General features: G+C 39.8%; 1 protein-coding gene across 2 annotated transcripts in view; it reads right to left on the reverse strand.

Annotated features, from left to right (window-relative positions):
- Positions 1 to 746: 746 nt before the first annotated feature.
- The window catches only part of LOC143808725 (cytochrome P450 2K1-like), a 60,611-nt gene continuing 40,326 nt past the window's right edge, over positions 747 to 21,031 (reverse strand). For both annotated transcript variants that reach the window (XM_077291665.1, XM_077291666.1), the window contains 7 exons: positions 11,258 to 11,407; positions 9,210 to 9,370; positions 6,636 to 6,812; positions 4,804 to 4,945; positions 3,271 to 3,455; positions 2,610 to 2,751; positions 747 to 1,183 (listed from right to left, as the gene is read on the reverse strand). In XM_077291665.1, coding sequence (XP_077147780.1) covers positions 1,005 to 1,183; positions 2,610 to 2,751; positions 3,271 to 3,455; positions 4,804 to 4,945; positions 6,636 to 6,812; positions 9,210 to 9,370; positions 11,258 to 11,407 — 1,136 coding nt within the window. In that variant the 3' untranslated portion in view covers positions 747 to 1,004. The remainder of the gene's footprint in view (positions 1,184 to 2,609; positions 2,752 to 3,270; positions 3,456 to 4,803; positions 4,946 to 6,635; positions 6,813 to 9,209; positions 9,371 to 11,257; positions 11,408 to 21,031) is intronic.

Below are 21,031 nucleotides of genomic sequence, written 5' to 3' on the forward strand. Positions count from 1 at the left end.
GGCACAGCTGCTCAGCTCCGAGATAATGAGGCAAGGCAAACTCCAGGGACACGGGTGATAAATTCATATGAAGACTGCAGAAAAACGTCCAAAATCACAATGTGGAGGAATTGGCACTCACCATCCCAAAAAAATTGTCTACAGGTCCACCCGTAGATACACAATGTAGTGTGAAACGGCAGCCTTCCAGCACATTTTCCAATTGTATGCCTGCCTGCTTTGATTTCACATGATTCCACCATAAAGGACAATTTTTATGGGACGGTGAGTGCCAATTCCTCCCTTTCCACATGGTGATTTTTAACTGGAACTGTGGCTGCAGGATACATGTGCTTGAATTGTGTTACTTGTCATTTGGAGGAGCCTGAATATACTGGTGGGATATACGAAATCTGTGGGCCAAATTGAGAGTCAGTGAGTATTGTCTGGTACGGTGGCAGTTGGACTATCTGCTTGGGAAAGGGATCTTGTGTACGGAGGACATTACAACAAATCCAGGTAGAATGTATTTTGGCAAACCATGGATGTATGGAGTAAAAAAAAAAATTAGTTGCATCGCTAACCTGCCTAGGAGATTATTATAACCCATAACCTCAGATCCTCACATTTGATATGTACCAATCTGAATATGAAAGAAGCAGTAGCTTCAGTGTCTGATAAAACAGGAAGTGAATTTAAGACTACCATGGGCTTCCACTGGACTGCAGCCAGGCTCGAGTCACCAAATAAGAAATACTAAAGTAGGAAAAAAGATTTAGGTATTCATTTTAATTATATAAGGAATCTAGATATTCAATTTTCAAAAGCTGCGTTTATGATCACTAGCTCAGTTCTGGACTATGGAAGGAGTCCCAACCTTAGTTCTCTAGTTGGGTTTCAGCTTCCAGTCCCTGGGTGCCTGGAGAAGATTAGTCTTCAATACGCATATACCCCAAAAAACTGCTTCATTAGAACATCTCTTCATCTGTTCTCCACAGCATTGACTCTTTATTATAGACTTGGCCTTAAGAACGTGGTATGGCCCGACCCGAATATGTCATAGGAGGCGTTGTGAACCCAAGAGCTGGGGTGAGGTCCAATTCAGCACCAGGCAGAGCCTGAAATGTGAAATTCTGAAGCAATCTTGTAAAGAAGAGGAACAGCTCCATTTTTGCCAAGTTCTCCCCTGCACAACTTCTCTTTCCTAGAGAAAAGAAAAAATGACGCCACAGTAGAAATCTGTGAATTATTAGGCATCGATAGAAGTAACATGTTAAAAAGGCTTCTCCTCACCAGCGTCCTCTCTTATCCTGACTGGCAGTACAAGAAAGAAATTACAAGATAACTACTAGGAGGATAAGGAAGAGGGGAATGCATGGTGGGATTTTGAAATATTTTTCTGGGCTTCAGGTGTCTCGTTGTGGCCATTGTGGTAGAAACTTTGGAAACGTGGCCCATATAATATGGCGGTACACTGGGGTATGCACTGGGCATTCCGGCTGACCCTAGATGGCATTGTGACTAGTTTATGGGAAAACACTGACTAAAATTGCGTAATGGCACATAGTGTGATTGCATAAACTGCTGGCCACAATTACTTTACACTATCTGATGCAGATATAATTTTCATTAAGTTTCCATGTTATGGAATCACCGAAAGGGTTAATGTAAGGAGTAGTTGTCTGCCTGGCTCTTATTGTAAAGAAACTTCTGACCCCAGAGATTTGCATGGTCATCTAATGAGGCAGAGGGAGAAAGCTCCATCTGTCACCTCACCATTTCCCTTTCACATATAAGTAGTACATGCTTACATCTTAACCAATTAAGGATGCTTGTTTTCAGTGACATTGAAGTACAACTAATTTGTCAAAATAATGGTTTGAAAATATATTTTTTGAATGTGAAAGTAGGAGAAGAAAAAAAAAAAAAAAGCAAAACGGTTCTGCAATTTGGAGGGGTTATGTTTGTATTACGCATTATGATGCTGTGCCCATCGGTACACAAGCCCACAATAATCCGCAAGCAAAAATAGGGTACTATGATTTAATTTGATACAATCATTGCCTTTTCGCTGTTTTAGTCTAGCTTTGTGCTTTTGTTTGCTTGCAGACAATTATTCTATTTGCTCCCATTTTGAAGCCAGTTTTATACTCGCCTGTTTTTTTTTGTTCTTCACTTTGTTGGAGTTCAGCGATTCCAGAGGTTTTAGCGTTATTTATCAATTGTGACTTAAGAAACATCAAAGGTTGATACTACTTCACACCAGTAGTTGCCACCTCATTGTGTAATTTTAAATACATCAAAAATTTTGCAAAATGTTTCCAACTTTTGGCTTTAAGTGTGAATTTTTGGCGTCAAAAGTTGAAAAAAAAATGTTTTGGCGTGAGACATTTTGAAGAATTTGCATCTAGAAATTAACTAATACCACAAAAGAAAAAGGAAAGTGACTTCATGAGTTGGGGCCAGAGTCTGGAAATTATCAAAATATTTACATCTTATTGCAGCAGGGCCATCCAGGTTAATAAATGGCGTTACCTTATTTTAGTACCAGAAGGGAGAGTTTAAGACAGGTACAGCCTTCCAGTGTACACATTGTCCATCCACGTATATCCTAAAGCTTCTTGGCTTACCTGCTGAAAATGGCAAAAATGCTTCATTCCTCACAAAATTCCCCTTGGAGTCAAGGAAATGCCCAGGGTGAAACTCATTTGGTTTCTCAAAGTGGGCCTCATCTCGAAGGACGGAAGTCAATAGGGGCATAACGTATGTGCCCTATAAAAAGAAAACAGAGATTGTAATCTTCATACATGTTGTAAAAATTTACTAACCAATGATAATGTAGAGTTGAGCAAAAAAAAAAAAAATATTCACAGGACTTTGGTTCAGTGGCCAAGTACCCAGATAAGGGCCCTGCAAACATCCTACTACCTGAGAGCAGCTCTAGTTGAAAGTTCTACAACTTGGGTCTCACTATCTTTGGGATGGGGGGTGGAAGTGCTACGAAAGGTTGTTTTGATAAAAAGAGAACGCCGATGAGGAAACAGGAGCTGACCAATCACTGCCATCATCTGTACTCCAAATGAATACCAATTAATAGTTTGGAGGCCACATATAACATTTTGTATTTCATTTTCCAAGAATAAATACAGATTTCCTAAAGTATATAAAAAGTTTCATAAATTTCCACTCTGGACAAAAAAATTAAAATAAAAAAAAAATTAAAATCGTCTGAGTGTAATTAATCAATAATTTTGATTACAAGTTATATGTAATTAAACAAAGTTGACTTACTTTTGGTATGAAATATCCTTTGAATGTGACATCCTGGGTAGTGGCATGGGGGAGATTGGTAGGAATGATATTGGCAAATCTTTGCACTTCATGGATGACTGCGTCTGTGTAGGGCATTAACTTCCGGTGCTCCGATTGAGGTTCAGATGACCCAATAACTTTTTCTATTTCATTTTGTACATTTTCTGGAGAAAAGGGCCAATTATTTATTTTATACATTCTCACTAGCCACATATACACAGATTTGGAATACACTATTTTAAGAGCACCATTGATTCCATTGTGCTGTACATGAAACAGGGTTATAAACAGAATATAAATATATAATATGGTGAACAAACTAACAGTGGCAGACTGGTACAGAAAGGAGAAAGCCCTGTTCTTGCGGCCTTACAGTCTATAGGATAATAGGGAAGGAGACAGTATTGTTGGGCATTGTTTCATATACGTCAGTATATAGTATTGCAAAATCATGGGTTTTTTTCAAAGAGGGTTATTTTATACCACTCTTATCAGGATATGTGAATCCAAGATCAAAAATAAAGGTCCGTTTACATATACTGACTGATGGCATGATACAGCTGCTAATCGGTAAACTTTTACCGATCGGAGGTAGTTTGAATGCATACCAAAGAAATCGATGCATACTAAGCAACCTGTACTAGATCATTCAGTGCACATAGCTTACATCAGTGTTCCCCAGCTCCGGTCCTCAAGAGCCACCAACAGGTCATGTTTTCAGGATTTCCTTAGTATTGAACAGGTGATAATTGCATCACCTGGACAGTCAAGATTTCAAACACCTGTGCAATACTAAGGAAATCCTGAAAAGTGACCTGTTGGTGGCTCTTGAGGACTGGAGTTGGGGAACACTGGCTTACATAGTTCTCGGTAGAGCAAGTCCTGTTTAAACACAACAATGAGTTGCAGAGTACGATGATCTTTTGTGTTGTAGAAATGACTTTCACCTGATGAACAAGCGACTTGCTAGTTCATCGGGTGATTGGCAGATCACCAGACCTGGAAAGATAATTGAGAACCAGCTTTAGTAAAACCACTTGTTTCATGGTTATCTTACAGCTTAAACACCCCTTAAAGAAGGGACTGTTTAAATTGCCTTCAGGGTCCTCACCAAAAAACTAAAAAAGAATCTTTAAGTATTATTTATTTTACTCGCTTACATAGCGCCATCATTTTTCACTGTGCCGTCCACACTTAATCATCGCTGGCCCTTTGGTGCTCACAATCTAAATGTCCTATCAGGATGTCTTTGGAGTGCGGGAGGAAACCCAAGCAAAACATGGGGAGAAGTTACAAACTCCTTGCAGATATGGTCCTTGGTGGGATTTAAACCCAGGACACCAGCACTGAAAATCAACAGTGCTAACCACTGTGCCTCTGTGCTGCCCATAAACACATACTGTGTCATACAATGGTTAAAAATGAGGTTCACCATTAAAATCTAATTTAGGCAAGACAATTCTGGAAAAAAGTATTTTTATTGTGGAATTGTATGGAGACATAGTTTCTTACTTTGTATCTCTGGATATTTCATCATTAGAAGAAAAGCCCATTGTAGAGTTGACGAGGTTGTCTCCATCCCAGCAGCAAACAGGTTGCTGACGAGTATTACTAAATTGTCATTGTGGAAATAGGGTGAAAATTCAGATTTTTCCTAAAGCAAATACAAAAACAGGTGGATCATAAAGGTCGTACCTAGAGTAATAGTGAACAGATATTAAGAAACGGGAATGTCAAAATCTTCGAAAGAATCCTCAGATAGCAAACACCGTGGAATATTTACTACTACACTTTTAAAAAAACCTTCACATCTTTTGGAGACATGACTGAATTTTGGTGGTTGGAATACAGGTGATAAACCCTTCAGATTGCTAAAGTAAAAAAGGAGCAAGAGTGCATGCTCTTTGAGACTTAAAGTGTAGGTATTTAAAAAAATAAATAAGAAAAGTATTAATGCTTACATATAAAAAAAAAGTAATAATAATTTTATAAAAAATGAAAAATTATTGAAAGCTAGAAATATTTTCTTTTTTTAAACACTAAGGGAAGCAGCTTCCACATTTGATATGAAAACCAAGTGTACTCGCTTTATGACTGCAGTAAAAGTGGGAGGGACCCGCTCATGTGGCTGATATCACTCCTTCTCTTCGGAAAAGGAGGGGTGTGGGATAAAGTTTAGTGTCACAGTGCGGAGCCATTTTGTTGATGACTTCAATGTGATACTGACATGTGGACAGTGTCACCGAGGATGGCCAGCAACGTTTAAATTAAAAATGGTGTCCCACCCTACAGTGCAGAATAAGCATGTAGCAAATATTGTCAATGCAATTCCTCTATTGTTTTATGGGTTTTTACATTGTCCAGTTTATGGTAAAAATTACCTGGTAACTTGATTCTCTGGGTCAGTAGGATTTCAGCAATAGCAAACTTGTATAATCTTTTTTATTGCAACATTGAAAAAAAAATAAAAAAAATCATAAGCTTGATAATTTTTTTTTTTATTCTCCATCATTGAAGATTTACTTGATTTTTGATATATTGATTGACAGAATGTAGCGATACCAATAAAGTTTTTTTTTTTTTCAGTGGTTAGAATACGGAGGTGGGGAGGAGGCGTTAATTTAATTTTTTTTTTTCTTAGCGGTGAGCAGCAAACAGGACTAGCTCTGGATTGGATGGGGAGCAAACTAAAAATTGCCATGTAATGCCATTTCTAATGTTATTAGGTTCTTCGGTCACTATAAATTGTATGTGTTAATGGGAAAGTTGGGCCCTTTGGAAAAGCTTTTTTCTTTGGAAATCTTGACATTGAGCGTTCCCAGGAAGAGCTAGGTCCTTCTGCCACTGTCAGTTGTATCTGGTCTTGGGAAAGCTGTTTCTGGGAAAGATTGTTACCAAGCTTTCCCAGGAACAGATACAACTAACAGCAGTTATAAATCCAAAATAACATAAAACTGAGGTGTTAGAGGGAGGAATAATAGCAGCCCATGTCACCACTCATTGAGTACAAAAGATCAGATACAAAATGGCACAACACCAAGCTGAGCCCTTATGATCCATTGCTTTAAACAATCAGCAATTATTTCAACAATAGCACCCCCACCAATCAAACCTTATGGCAAATCTCCATCGCATGTGAAAAGTTTAGTAAAAGTACAGTTACACTTGAATGTGCGATTTTGATCAGTAGCTCCAATTAGTGGCTGACCGCTCTCCACAATTTTTTCATGGACACATGGACTCCTATACTACAATGGGTGCATGTTTTATTCAGGAAAAACATGGATGAAAAACATTTTTGTTTATGTGCTAGTGAGTCTTTAAGAATGTCCTATGTTAAATACCTCTTGTTGCTTGACAAGGAAAGTGTCTATCAGAGTCCTCTGATCGTTTATGTCTAGCTGCTCCTTGTGCTTTGTGAAGGTCTCTGTAATAAACTTTTGGGCTTCAACAGCATTTTGATGGATTTTTCTGTGACCTCCTGGTAACCAGCGAATCAGAGATGGAAAAGTGTTGTATAACTGTATTGGACAAACACAATTAAACCATTACTTCATATGAATCCTTTCCCATAATTGTTATGCCTTGTTTTTGCTAGAGACAGTAGACATGAGCAAACCTCTCAAAAATTATTTCAAGCTGGTTCATTTGAATCAACCGGCAGATTAGAGTTGATCCTGAAACTTTAGGCTTGAATTAGAAGGCAAGGAAGGGTTTGAAAATATTATAAGATTACACTCACCCGTCGTCATTGGCCTGCTTCCCACCTGTCCTCCAGTAACAGCTCAGTACACTTGTCACTCCATTGTCATCTTTGAGTTGTGAATGTGTCTTCCGGTACTATTAGGCCTGAACATGATTGATGTACTCACTACACAACTGGCTGCCATTTTCCTTTAGTCGCACAAATCAAAATCTAAGTAGTTTGGGTTCTGGCAAATTTTGGGGAAATTTGCAACACATTTGATTCACTATGATTTAATTCAATTATCTCTACTAGACGGTGGCCACAAACATTGTCCAACAACAAGCTCAGCATGAAGCAGCTCACAAATCTGGAAATACTTAGGCTGCACATACACATGTTATGGAGTCTAAATTTGCCAAAAACATACAGATTCGGATTCACCTAGCATGTATAATTGAGTAGGCTGATGTTATTATTGGACAATTGAGGTACTTGGCAGGACAGAATTGGTGGTTTGTGATCTTGAGATACAAGTCTAGAAAAGAATTAAATCTTTGGCTCAGAAGAAGGCTGGCCTTAACTCTATATTACCATTATATTGTTGGTTAATTCAGCTAAAATTGATCATAGAATCACAGCATGTTAGAGCGGGAAGGAAGCTTCAGGGTCACCATATCCAACCATCTGCTTAATGCAGGATTCATTAAACCATCTCAGACAGATTTCTGTCCAGTCTCTGTTTGAAGACTTCCATTGAAGGATAGCTCCGCACCTGTCATGACAGCCTGATCCACTTCATGGATCACCCTCAGTGATGGTATTGACCAATATATCAACAATGGATGTGGCCAGTTTAAATGACAAGTTCTCTCTTTGGTTTACCAGTATTCTAAAATACTTAAATCCGGCCATTCACACAAGATGGCTTTCGGCTGAGCGATGCTTTGGTCTAGCATTCGGCTTAACGCCTTCTCAATCAAAACTCCCATACACACTAGTTCTTGTTCAGCTGAGCACTCCTGTATTCTCTGGGAGAAAGCTGCTGGCTAACACATCAGACGGAGGCTTGTGTCCAGCAGAACAATGTGATCAGCAGTCCGAATTCGGACATGTGCGATTGACATCTCTCCAGACCATCAGTTGTCTCCATACACGGTATACCATTGTCCAAACTCATTGATAGTGGAAAGCTCGGCTGACAGTCTAATGATGTGTATGAGGAGCTTAGCATTTTCACTCTGAAGATTTCTCAACTTTGAAAGTGCAACTGGAATAAGATAGAGCTAGGGCTAGAGCTAGAGCTACATCCCCAAGGGCAGGGTCCTCACCCCTCTGTACCAGTCTGTTATTGTTAGTTTTGTTTACTGTAAGTGATATTTGCATTTTTATGTAACCCCTTCTCATGTACAGCACCATGGAATTAATGGTGCTTTATAAATAATAATAATAAATAATTTTTTTGGGGTCAACAAAAATGTTTAAAATGAAGAAACTGCAATCATTTAACATTAAAGGGTTTTGCCGTCATATCAAGATATCACAGTGCATAGGTGATTGCTTTAGGATCGCTAGCGTCCCATTGGTTGGATTCTCAGGATAGAAGAGTACAGCACTTTGCAACTGGAATGGCCATTGCCCCCATTGAATAGAAAGCACTCCAGAACCCCGTTTTTAGAGATTGTTGATAGATTATTGGTCAGAGGACCCAACATGATCAACATGTTATTATCTATCCTGATAATAGTTCATAACTTGCCAAGATGGAAATAATCCTGTAAGTCACACAGTGAGACAAACAGAATTATACATAAATTTCAATTTACGGCAGTGACAATCCCCAAAGGGCGTTTTGTACTGGTCATATAGCAGCCTAGTGAATCAGCAAAGCACAACCACTATGTATCACAGTGAAGGCAAGAGTGATTAAAGGCTACAATGCACCAATAACCAACCATTCACAAAAAAATAAAGTAAAAAAAAACACAACATTTTGTAATAAATACAGTGAGCAAGATCAATGTAAATAATGTTATGTCCCCAAAATACTAAACTATGCTATGAGTGATACCTTTATTGGCTAACCAGAAATATTTGCAGCTTTAGAGCAGAGGCTCCTTCTTCGGGGCTGAAACAAGAGCACCAGCAGTCTTTGCCTGTTTATGGTGTATATTTACAGTACTCTATAGTGAAGATGAATAGAAATGGTTATCGGTGATGTACAAGAACTTACCATGACCATTGGGGTTCCCGCCAGTCTTACGTTCTCATTTATAAAACCCATTAGCCTTAAAAACACCGGATCGTCATAATCAAAGCGATGACCCAGTAATATGGAGACAATGATATTGGCGACAGCTGCATTCATCATCTTTGTGTTCACGAATGGTTTTCCTGGAAATTTTAGAAAGAGAAAGTATAAAGTATACATTTCAATGAATTAATTAGAATTTATACTGAATCTTTTCCAGCAAACGTATGTATCTTTCTGCTCAGTTTCTTTTCTATACCATGCTATCCACATATAGTATTGAATGTAGAATAGGTCAGGTGTCAGGTAAAAGTGATACATACCCCCCAGAGGAGTGTATTGTTTAGAAAATCCAATTTAAGGAACCTGAGCTAAGAGCAGGTCCCTAGATTAAGACATTAAGCAGTCATTCTGATGTCCGCTAACTCTGTATCCCAAGCGGGTCACGTCCTCCTGGGAGATCTGGAGTTAGAAAATTGCAGATATTCCATTTATCTGGCGTGTTTGCGTTTCATATTAAATGGATTAAATTTTAATAGGTGCTAAAGAGATTATCAACCCTTTGTATGCTGGTTAGAAATTTGCAGCTCCATCTCACAACTGTTCCTGACTTGGCCATTTCCTCTCCCTATAAAGTTTGGTCAGACCTTCTCTTCCTTGCCAGTGAAAGCTTTGCTTCCTAGCTCATTGATGGACTCTGCTGAATTGGAGGACGGTCCTAACCTCTAGTATTAAAACCTTACCATGTGTGAAAAATTACCTCAATGTGAATAAGAGCCGGGCAGGATCGCGGTCCGATTACAGACACAGAGGTATGGGAGGCTATTTATGCATAATGTTCAGATCAAAGAAAGGGAGTTTGTGCCCTTGCGTACATGGAGTGAAAAAAACTAAAGCAAGACGGAAAGAAATGAACTGGATTATAAGTTGGTATAGCTGAAACCAAGGGAGAACCTATCAAACAGCCCAAGACAACGACAAGACCAGGAGTCAAGAGAGTGTATAAGAAGCAGAAGCATGACAATGGGGAGAGGTGGGAAAGGAAGGGATGGTAGAGAGTGTAGAGTGGACTAATGGCACTGCAGGGGAGAAGGGCTAAGGACTGGCTTAAAAGGAATGGGATGCCCAATTCAAAGCTTATCATTGTTGACATTACATCTCAATGTGAAAATTAAATATGCTATACGGGGGCAGAGTGATGATATTAGCAATTGTTCTGTCTCCATGCATTTTGTATTGGTTTTTATAAAAAGGGCCTTTAAACAAGTGTCAAACACGGTTTTAAAATAGTCAATCAGTATTTGTTGGGCAGAAATCTGCTTGTGTAACCCTTTCATTCCTCAATTACAGTTCTTTTAATGTAAGGTTTAGCTTTAAATGTCTTCATTAAGGCTACGTTCACATTTGCGTTGTGCGTCGCAGCGTCGGCGCTGCAACGCACACCGCAAACAAAAATGCAGCAAAACGCATGCACAACACTGCATTTTGCGCCGCATGCGTCTTTTTTCATTGATTTTGGACGCAGCAAAAATGCAACTTGCTGCGTCCTCTGCGCCCGGATGCGGGCGCCGCAGGGAAGCATGCGGCGCAAAACGCAAGTGCGACGCATGTCCATGCGCCCCCATGTTAAATATAGGGGCGCATGACGCATGCGGCGACGCTGCGGCGCCCGACGCTGCGGCGCCGACCGCAAATGTGAATGTAGCCTAAGCTGGGTATTGTATTTGGACTGGATCTGGGGCTACATACAATTGTTAAGATTTAGTTTTACATCACACAGAGGTCACCCCTTAAATTTCTGAAAATTTGTACTATGAACTCAAAATATTTAAAGGCAAAAATTAAAAAAACCCTTTCTCACTAATTCCTAACAAATACACCCCAGGCTGAAATGCACATCACAACTCTTGGGTGGCTAAATATATGCTCATATAACAAAACCCATCTCCTGACAGTATCTTAAAATAGATGTTATCACCATATTTTTTTTTAGGATTATGTCTGGAAAAGGAGAGAATTCCACCACTAACCTCCATATGATTTAAACTTCTTTATTAAGAAATCACATTCTTCATTTATCTGGTTTTCTACAGTTTTCCTCCCCATCCCCAGATCTCTTAGAGTCGAAATTGTAAATCTTCTCATCACTTTCCAGTTCTCACCATGCGAAAAAAGAACACCTGGAAAAAAAAAACTTGATGGCAAGTAAAGCAAAACAAAAAAAATAAATAAATAAATAATTCAATGAAACAAACAAAAAATAATTTTTATGACATGCTATACTGAGCATTCACATGTCTACACATATTTTAATGAAATATTGGACTTTTTGCGGCATGCCCTTATATTAGTAGAGTAGCTTTTTAATAATAATCGGGTATGCAGGCATAATTTCAAAACATTTATCAGATTACCCTTTTGCTTCAACCTATAGCTCCATAACAGAAAGAAAATTTAAATTTATATATATATATATATATTTTTTTTTTTTTTTTTTTTTTTTTTTCTTTAGGTTATGGAGCTATAGGTTGAACCAAAAGGGTAATCTGATAAATGTTTTGAAATTGTACCTGCATACCTGATATTAAAATATTTTATAAATATATATACATATCTATCCTTCTTAGTCACTGTCCCACTTGTTTCTTTTTGCCTTTAAACTTTCTTTGATGATCTTGAGTGTCTCTACTAGACATCAAGAGTAAATGGAATTACGAATTTATTACGGAGTGTCAAAATGAAAAGCTCGAACATGGGACTGTTACTCAACACAAAGAACAAAGAAATTGACCACTGCCAGGTATCACATTTCATAAGGACGGCAACTAAATGAACGTTGCAAATATCATCAATCGAAATAGATTGAAGTCAACTCAAGAAGCAGCAATGACACCGGAAGTCAATAGAAGAAAAACTATGGGTAGGAAAATCAACAATGAAGTCACTGGATAAGGTTTTCAAAAATCGAGGAACATTTCGCTGGTGACAAAGTTATGGCTTGTATACAGTTTGGTCTTTTTTTGTGGAACATTTGGATGTGAAACCTGGAAGATGAAGAAACAAGACAGACGAAGAATCGAAAACTTTGAAATAAGATGAAGGGAAAAGAGGTCATCAATACCATGGATGGCAAGAAAATTAAAAATCAATGTTTTAACAAATTAAGCCAGACATGTCACTGAAAGCAAGATCCCCAGTCTCAGATTTGCCTAATTTGGACACATCATATGAAGAGAGCAATCACTGGAGAAGGACATAATGGTCAGAAGAATAGAAGGAACAAGGCAATGAAGACAATATCAAGGTATCGGATTGCACATCAGATATACAAGATAACGGCAGAGAAAGACCGAAGTGGACCAATCTAGGCTGGCACAAGACCGATTTTCCTATAGAGCATTCATCCATGTCACCATGATACGAGATTGAGCCGAAGGATGCTAAATAATTATATATTTTTTATAGTAACGCTTGTTAAAAGACCTACTGAGTCATTCAGGTCATTAGTATATTTTTTAGGTAAAAGCATGTTTAACCTCAGTGTGCTTTTAAGAAAGTAACCCTTGAGCATTAAAGAATGCAGATTATGTCTCAGATTCAGCACTTTAAAGCTACGTTCACACGTCCAGTATTTGGTCCGTATTTTAGGCAGCATTTATAAGCTAAAATCAGAAGTGAAACAGAGGAAGAGTATAATAGAACAACGTCACCACTTCTGCATTTTTCACCCACTCCTGGTTTTGACTTGCAAACACGAATGTAAAATACTGACCAAATACTGAATGTGTGAGCGTGGCCCAATACTGGATTTCTACTTTATATATCCCATTAAAAAAAAAATAAAAAAAAATGTTGCTGCAAATTAGTGTTTCTTCAGTGCATCAATGAAAATCATTTACAAATGGACAGGATCATACCTCAGATCAAGGACACGATTCCACATCAGATGTTCTACTGTACAAGGTCATGTGTTCTCATGTCATGGAAATAAAAAAACAATTAAAACAAGGTTATTTTCTGTTATTCTGCTCATATATGTCAAATCAAATACCACTTTCTATTGTGTGAATGTCTTTGTGATGATGATTTTCTAGACACTGACATTCATGACCCTTTAAATGCAATACAGCCTCTGGGATAAGATCATGGACCAAAATCGGCAATACAGGTCCATGGGTTAGTGGCACTTGGATGCCATCTGTTCTATCCATTTTTACACAAGGAGATGGTGGAGAATTTTTTTCTCCTCTGAAAAAAAAAAAAAAAAAAAAAAAAAACACCCCTCCAATGACACTCCATCCATTTTTCTTGTACAAATGAAAAAAAAAATAAATAATGGAATCTGAACAAACTCCTAATGTCATTCACTCAGTCACTGACTTGCAAACACATGACATCACTTAAGGACTTTTGGGACTCCAAGCACAGAATGACTGCTCAAACTATGCTCAATTTTTTTTTATTTTTAGAAGGGTATCAGGAGAAAATGGACCACAACATTTGTTGTGCAATTTCTCCTGAGTACACCAATACCCCATATGTGGAGAAAAGCCACCATTTGGCCACATGGCAGGGCTCTAAAGGGAGAGAGCACAGTTTGACTTTTTGAACACAAAATTGGCTGGAATCAATGGCGGCGCCATATTGCATTTGGAAACCCCCTGATGTACCTAAACAGCGGAACCCTCCCATTTCTAACTCCAACTATAACCCTAACACACCCCTAACCCTAAGCCCAACCATAACCCTAACTACAACTAAAAGACATTTTTTATTTTATTATTTTTACCTAACTAAGGAGGTGATAAAGGTGAGATTTAGTTACAATTTTTTTTTTATTCTGATCACTGTGATAGGGTCTATCACAGTGCTGAAAATTAACCAATAAGAAAAATTTCCCATTGTTGCCAACTGGCAGATCTCAGCAGGTTCACTGCGCATGGTCCCACCATTTTCTTCCCGGAAGAAGATGCCGCCATCCAGGGGATATCGGGGCAGGCTGTAGGAGGGTCCAGGGACACGAGGTACAGGGGATGGGGAATCACATCAGAGGAGAAATTAAATGAAAAAAAAAATTTTTTGACTTTTTTGCGGTTGCCATTATTCTGTGAATAATGGTGATTGCAACACTGGGGTTGGTAAAAACCGACCCAAATGATGTTCTTCAGGGTCTCAGCTACCCCCGGTAGCCGAGACTCCCGAGAAATTCCTACGCTGGGGGCGCTATACACTTATTTCTCAGAGCAGTTAAAAAGCAGCACTGAGGAATAAGTACCCTTAACTGCCGCCATTAAAAGGTTTATTGGCGGCCATTAAGGGGTTAAATATGGACTTGTGAAGGAGGCTTGACCCAGGTGTAATCAAACGCAAATCAATTTTCCAAATAGCTAACTGTCTTCTGCAGTGTTCACAGCTCGGTTGCTGCTATCAAATTAACACAACACAGCAAGCTAGGTTTCAATTTGCCTATATATTTCAGCAATTTATATGTATACCTCAACTTTGCTTGTAAGAACCTGTTGGAATTACTTTTATGTTGTTCTGCTGTTAAACAATTCTTTGCTACAAATTCCAATTTACATACTTGTGTGCTATATAAATAGACTTTCCCCTCTCCAGTTCATCCTTAATGCAGCAGCCAGGGTCATCTATTTGGCCAATCGGTACTCAGACGCATCCGCTCTTCGCCAGTCATTGCACTGGCTGCCCATTTATTATAGGATCCAATTCAAACTGCTTGTTCTCACTCACAAAGCTCTGCACAGTGCGGCACCCCTACATCTCCTCCCTCATTTCTGTTTATAGGCCTACCTGCTCGTTATGCTCTGCAAGGGACTTTTGACTAACATATGCACTAATCCGTACCTCCCCCTCCCAGCTCCAAGACTCCTCCCGCGCTGCCCCAATCCTCTGGACTGCTCTACCCCAAGAAATTAGGACTATCCAAAACTTGCACAGTTTTAGGCGCTCCCTCAAAAACACATCTGCTCAGAGTGGCCTATCACGTTCCCTAATCAAAGTCCATCAAACTCCACCGCATCCAACAGCACCACAAATACTGGCTGTGACCATCTCATGCAGCCTTTATCTCTCCCCCTCTCCCTCAAGATAGCTGGACCATCACCTGTAAAAGTGCACCTGTACTTTGTGTCTCCCCCACCTCTTTGTAGATTGTAATCTCTCACGAGCAGGGTCATCTTATTTTGCTTTAATTATCTATAATGATGTTACTTATGACTTGTGTATGAACTGTTAAACTGTAAAGCACTGCGGAATATGTTGGCGCTATATAACTAAAGGTTATTATTATTATTATATCATAACTTTGCAAGCCAGATACCACATTGTTTATTCATCTATTATTCTCTTATGTGTAACAAGACCTCTGCAAGCACAAATCAGTTGGCATTATATCACTGCTATCCTGCTTTTAACTGCATCCCTGCTGGAAAGTAAAGACTTGTTATCACATTACTTAACCCCTTCATGACCTTGGGATTTTCCATTTTTCCATGTTCGTTTTTCGCTCCCCTCCTTCCCAGAGCCATAACTTTTTTATTTTTCCGCCAATTTGGCCATGTGAGGGCTTATTTTTTTGCGGGACGAGTTGTACTTTTGAAAAACATCATTGGTTTTACCATGTCATGTACTAGAAAACGGGAAAAAAATTCCAAGTGCGGTGAAATTGCAAAAAAAGTGCAATCCCACACTTGTTTTTTGTTTGGCTTTTTTGCTAGGTTCAATGCTAAAACTGACCTGCCATTATGATTCTCCAGGTCATAACGAGTTCATAGACACCAAACATGTCTAGGTTATTTTTTATCTAAGTGGTGAAAAAAAAAAATTCCAAACTTTGCTAAAAAAAATATTAATAATATTGCGCCATTTTCCGATACCCATAGCGTCTCCATTTTTCGTGATCTGGGGTCGGGTGAGGGCTTATTTTTTTTGCATGCTGAGCTGGTGTTTTTAACCCTAGAACGCATACCTGGGGCCTCGCAGGCCTGCCAGGTTACTTGTTTTCTATTTTCTGTAAAAGTACTTTAGTTAGAATTTTGAAAATCTAGGTAATCCTCAGGTATATAGTTGTTAGTAATTTCCAGTTATTCATATATTTTTACGTTACAGACATTTCGGTATAACAACCTTTTTTTGGGACTACCCCATATTCACGCACCTGGGGCCTTTTAGGCCTGTACTAGGTTTACATGTGATACTCAGTCTTTTTGTCTGTATTGTTGCTGGGGAAGAACTTTTATGACTCTGCTATTGCTGGGAAGAGTGTGGATTCTGCATGACAACATAAAAATAATAAATATAAGAAAAATAAGAAAAAAAAAAAGAATAAAAATATTACAATGGATAATTACTTTACCAATTTTGAAATGGCAAACTTTTTGCTTCAAAAGCAACTTACACTTGTTGGTACTATGAGGCCAAACCGCCGCGAAATTCTTCCAATCATGAAGCACAATGCACAGCGAACAATCTACGAGAGTGTATTCGGTTTCTGCAATCAAGCAACAATGGTGTCTTATGAACTTTTGATGCCTACTATGATGGAGAGAAGCAGCATGATATGCTTATCAAGGCAAATTACGCAGGCAATGATCCGATGTGGAATACGCTTTCTGGAACATCCAGAGCAAAGAGAAAAAAAAAAGAAAGCGCTGCTATATTTGTCCAGCAAAGAAGGAAAGAAAATCGGAGAGTTTCTGTTCTACTTGCGGACAAAATGTATGCAAGGAACATTCAGCCGAAAAAATAATATGCGAGAATTGTCGGGGGAATATGTAAAGTTCAAAATAAATATTCCTGCACCAAGTTTGCTACAACCAAAAAATGTTTTCATAAAAAAAATTGCATATAGAATGCCTATAAATGGCGTGCCCGTTTACTTACTTTTTTGTTGTTTTATGCACATAATTATGTTTTGAAATATACACATCTTAGGCTGTGTTCCCAGTAGCGCTGGGGTTCGCCAGAAGGGGATCCATAATGGATCTGACCTCCTGGTAACTCCAGGATTCCGCCAGCCTTAGCTGGGGTCACCAGGAGGTCAGATCCATTACGGATCCCCTCCTGGTGGACCCCAGCGCTAGTGGGAATGCATCCTTACCTTGCAATTGTAAAATAAATTTTGAAAAGTATTTTTATTTGAGTTATTCCGTGTTATTTGCACACAGGCCTAAAAGCCCCCAGGTGCGTGAATATGGGGTAGTCCCAAAAAAATGTTGTTATACCGAAATGCCTATAACATAAAAATATATTAACAACTGGAAATTACTAACAACTATATACCTGAGGAATACCTAGAGTTTCAAAATTCTAACTAAAGTAATTTTACAGAAAATAGAAAACAAGTAACCTGGCAGGCCTGCGAGGCCCCAGGTATGCGTCCGCCAGCCTTAGCTGGGGTCACCAGGAGGTCAGATCCATTACGGAATCCCGTCCTGGCGGACCCCTACGCTAGTAGGAATGCATCCTTACTTTGAAATAAACTTTGAAAAGTATTTTTATTTGAGTTATTCCATGATAATTGTAAACAGGCCTAAAAGGCCCCATGTGCGTGAATCTGTAGATTTCTATGGGTATGCGTTCTAGGGTTAATGATACGTTCTTTTGATCGCCCGTTATTGCATTTTAATGCAATGTCGCGGCGACCAAAAAAAAGGAATTCTGGCATTTCGAATTTTTTTCTCGCTACGCTGTTTAGTGATCAGGTTAATGCTTTTTTTATTGATAGATTGGGCGATTCTGAATGAGGCCATACCAAATATATGTAGGTTTGATTTTTTTTTATTGATTTATTTTGAATGGGCCAAAGGGGGGTGATTTAAACTTATATTTTTTTTAAATTTTTTCAGTTTTTTTACTTTTTTTTTACTTTTGCCATGCTTCAATAGCCTCCATGGGAGGCTAGAAGCTGGCACAATGCGATCGGCTCTGCTACATAGCAGCGATCATCAGATCGCTGCTATGCAGCAGAAATGCAGGTGTGCTGTGAGCGCCGACCACAGGGTGGTGCTCACAGCTAGCCGGGATCAGTAACCATAGAGGTCTAAAGGACTTCTATGGTTACTATTCTGATGCATCGCCGACCTCTGATCATGTGACGGGGGTCAGCGATGCGCTCATTTCCGGCCACATGGCCGGAAGCGCTTGTTAAATGCCGCTGTCTGCGTTTGACAGCGGCATTTAACTAGTTAATAGCGGCGGGTGAATCACGATTTCACCCGCCGCTATTTCGGGCACATGTCAGCTGTTCAAAATAGCTGACATGTCCCAGCTTTGATGCGGGCTCACCGCGGAGCCCTGCATCAAAGCGCGGTATCTGACCTCAGACGTACTATCCCGTCCGAGGTCAGAAAGAGGTTAAATTATGGTGACAACATACCTCATTACCAGAAAAGGAAAGTTATAGTTCCCTTAATTCAATTTAATTTTCAAGCAGAACATTAATCTACATTTCAGAACAAATTAATTAAAATAAAAAAAAATAAAAAATAAAAACCTAGTGATCAATATAGTGAATGTATTTTTATGAATACTTTTTGTCGAGTCAAAAAGAAGGAAACGTGATGAGTAGGGTTGAGCGACTTTCATTTTTTTAAGATCGAGTAGGGTTTTGGGAAACCCGATTTTGTCCAGAGTCGAGTCGAGTGCAGTCGGCCGATTATCGCTAAAAGTCGGGGATCGACCGAAACACGAAACCCAATGCAAGTCAATGGGGAAGCATAGTCGGCAGTGAGTGGAGGCCAGGAAAACACCTACAGTGCCCATTTTAATGCCAAAAACATCCATTCTTGTTTCTGAAGCTTGCCAATCTTAATTAACTGTATAATAATAGTTGGGCATAGGGAATTGGGTGAAAGTTGTGGGGGGAGTAGGGCTGGCTCAAGTTTTTCGTGGGCCCAGGAAATGCGGACTACGTCACGGCGGTGTTGCAGGGAAAGGTAAGTATTTAAAAGTTGCAAGTGCTGTGATCCTGAGCAAGCAGGGGGGGGGCCCACTCGTTCGCATTGCCACTGGCACAGGGCCCCTCAAAGTACGGCGGTGTGTTTGCATGGCGGGGGCGCCTCCCACCAGCAGCGACACTTTTGCGTACTCTGAGGGGCCCTGTGCCAGTGACGTCGCCAACGAGTATGCCCCCCCACCTGATGAAGGAACCTGCACTTTCATCTGCACCTTCCTCTTTGTCCCTGTGTAAGGTGGTATAACATGCGGGAAGGGGAACCTTACTTTCAGCAGGGACAGATTCTGGCTGTGTAGAGTACAAGGGGAATGTAGTGGTCTAGGTCAATGTACCAGCAGACTCATTTAGCAGTGGCTGGGCAATGGGCAGGATGAGGAGGAAACAGATATAGGGCCAAAGAATAAAGTAGGCTACATGCAGTTCAAAATTGGTAACAGGACTAAACAGGCGGCATTGCTTTGTTCAGTGGAGTAGCAAACCCAAGAGCAGCAGACACTGTTTCAAGGGCCTAACCACACTAGTAGGCCAAATGCAGTTTAATATCTGATAGTATAGGGCGAAAGCCAGAATGTGGAAGCTCAGCTTTGTTCAGTTGAGGACAACACCAGGGAGGGGCAGACACCTTTAGTAGGCCGGAAAAGCCTATTGCATTTTTTAAAATGGTAATTTGGAGCAGAAGGTTGAAGCTCAGCTTTATTTACTTGAGGGCAACACCAGGGAGGGGCAGAAGCCGTTAGTAGGCCCTAACCACCATTTTTTTTTTTTAAACCACATAATGAGAGCCGGAAGGTTGAAGCTCAGCTTTATTTAGTTGAGGACAACACCAGGGAGGGGCACACAGACAGACACCTTTAGTAGGCCTGAAAAGCCTATTGCATTTTTCAAAATGGTAATTTGGAGCAGAAGGTTGAAGCTCAGCTTTATTTAGTTGAGGGCAACACCAGGGAGGGGCAGAAGCCGTTAGTAGGCCCTAACCACCATTTTTTTTTTAAAACCACATAATGAGAGCCGGAAGGTTGAAGCTCAGCTTTGTTCAGTTGAGGACAACACCAGGGAGGGGCAGACACCTTTAGTAGGCCGGAAAAGCCTATTGCATTTTTTAAAATGGTAATTTGGAGCAGAAGGTTGAAGCTCAGCTTTATTTAGTTGAGGGCAACACCAGGGAGGGGCAGAAGCCGTTAGTAGGCCCTAACCACCATTTTTTTTTTTTAAACCACATAATGAGAGCCGGAAGGTTGAAGCTCAGCTTTATTTAGTTGAGGACAACACCAGGGAGGGGCACACAGACAGACACCTTTAGTAGGCCTGAAAAGCCTATTGCATTTTTTAAAATGGTAATTTGGAGCAGAAGGTTGAAGCTCAGCTTTATTTACTTGAGGGCAACACCAGGGAGGGGCAGAAGCCGTTAGTAGGCCCTAACCACCATTTTTTTTTTTAAAACCACATAATGAGAGCCGGAAGGTTGAAGCTCAGCTTTATTTAGTTGAGGACAACACCAGGGAGGGGCACACAGACAGACACCTTTAGTAGGCCTGAAAAGCCTATTGCATTTTTTAAAATGGTAATTTGGAGCAGAAGGTTGAAGCTCAGCTTTATTTACTTGAGGGCAACACCAGGGAGGGGCAGAAGCCGTTAGTAGGCCCTAACCACCATTTTTTTTTTTTAAACCACATAATGAGAGCCGGAAGGTTGAAGCTCAGCTTTATTTAGTTGAGGACAACACCAGGGAGGGGCACACAGACAGACACCTTTAGTAGGCCTGAAAAGCCTATTGCATTTTTCAAAATGGTAATTTGGAGCAGAAGGTTGAAGCTCAGCTTTATTTAGT

Source organism: Ranitomeya variabilis, chromosome 2 (genome assembly GCF_051348905.1).
Source record: "Ranitomeya variabilis isolate aRanVar5 chromosome 2, aRanVar5.hap1, whole genome shotgun sequence".
In the NCBI taxonomy this organism is placed as follows: domain Eukaryota; kingdom Metazoa; phylum Chordata; class Amphibia; order Anura; family Dendrobatidae; genus Ranitomeya; species Ranitomeya variabilis.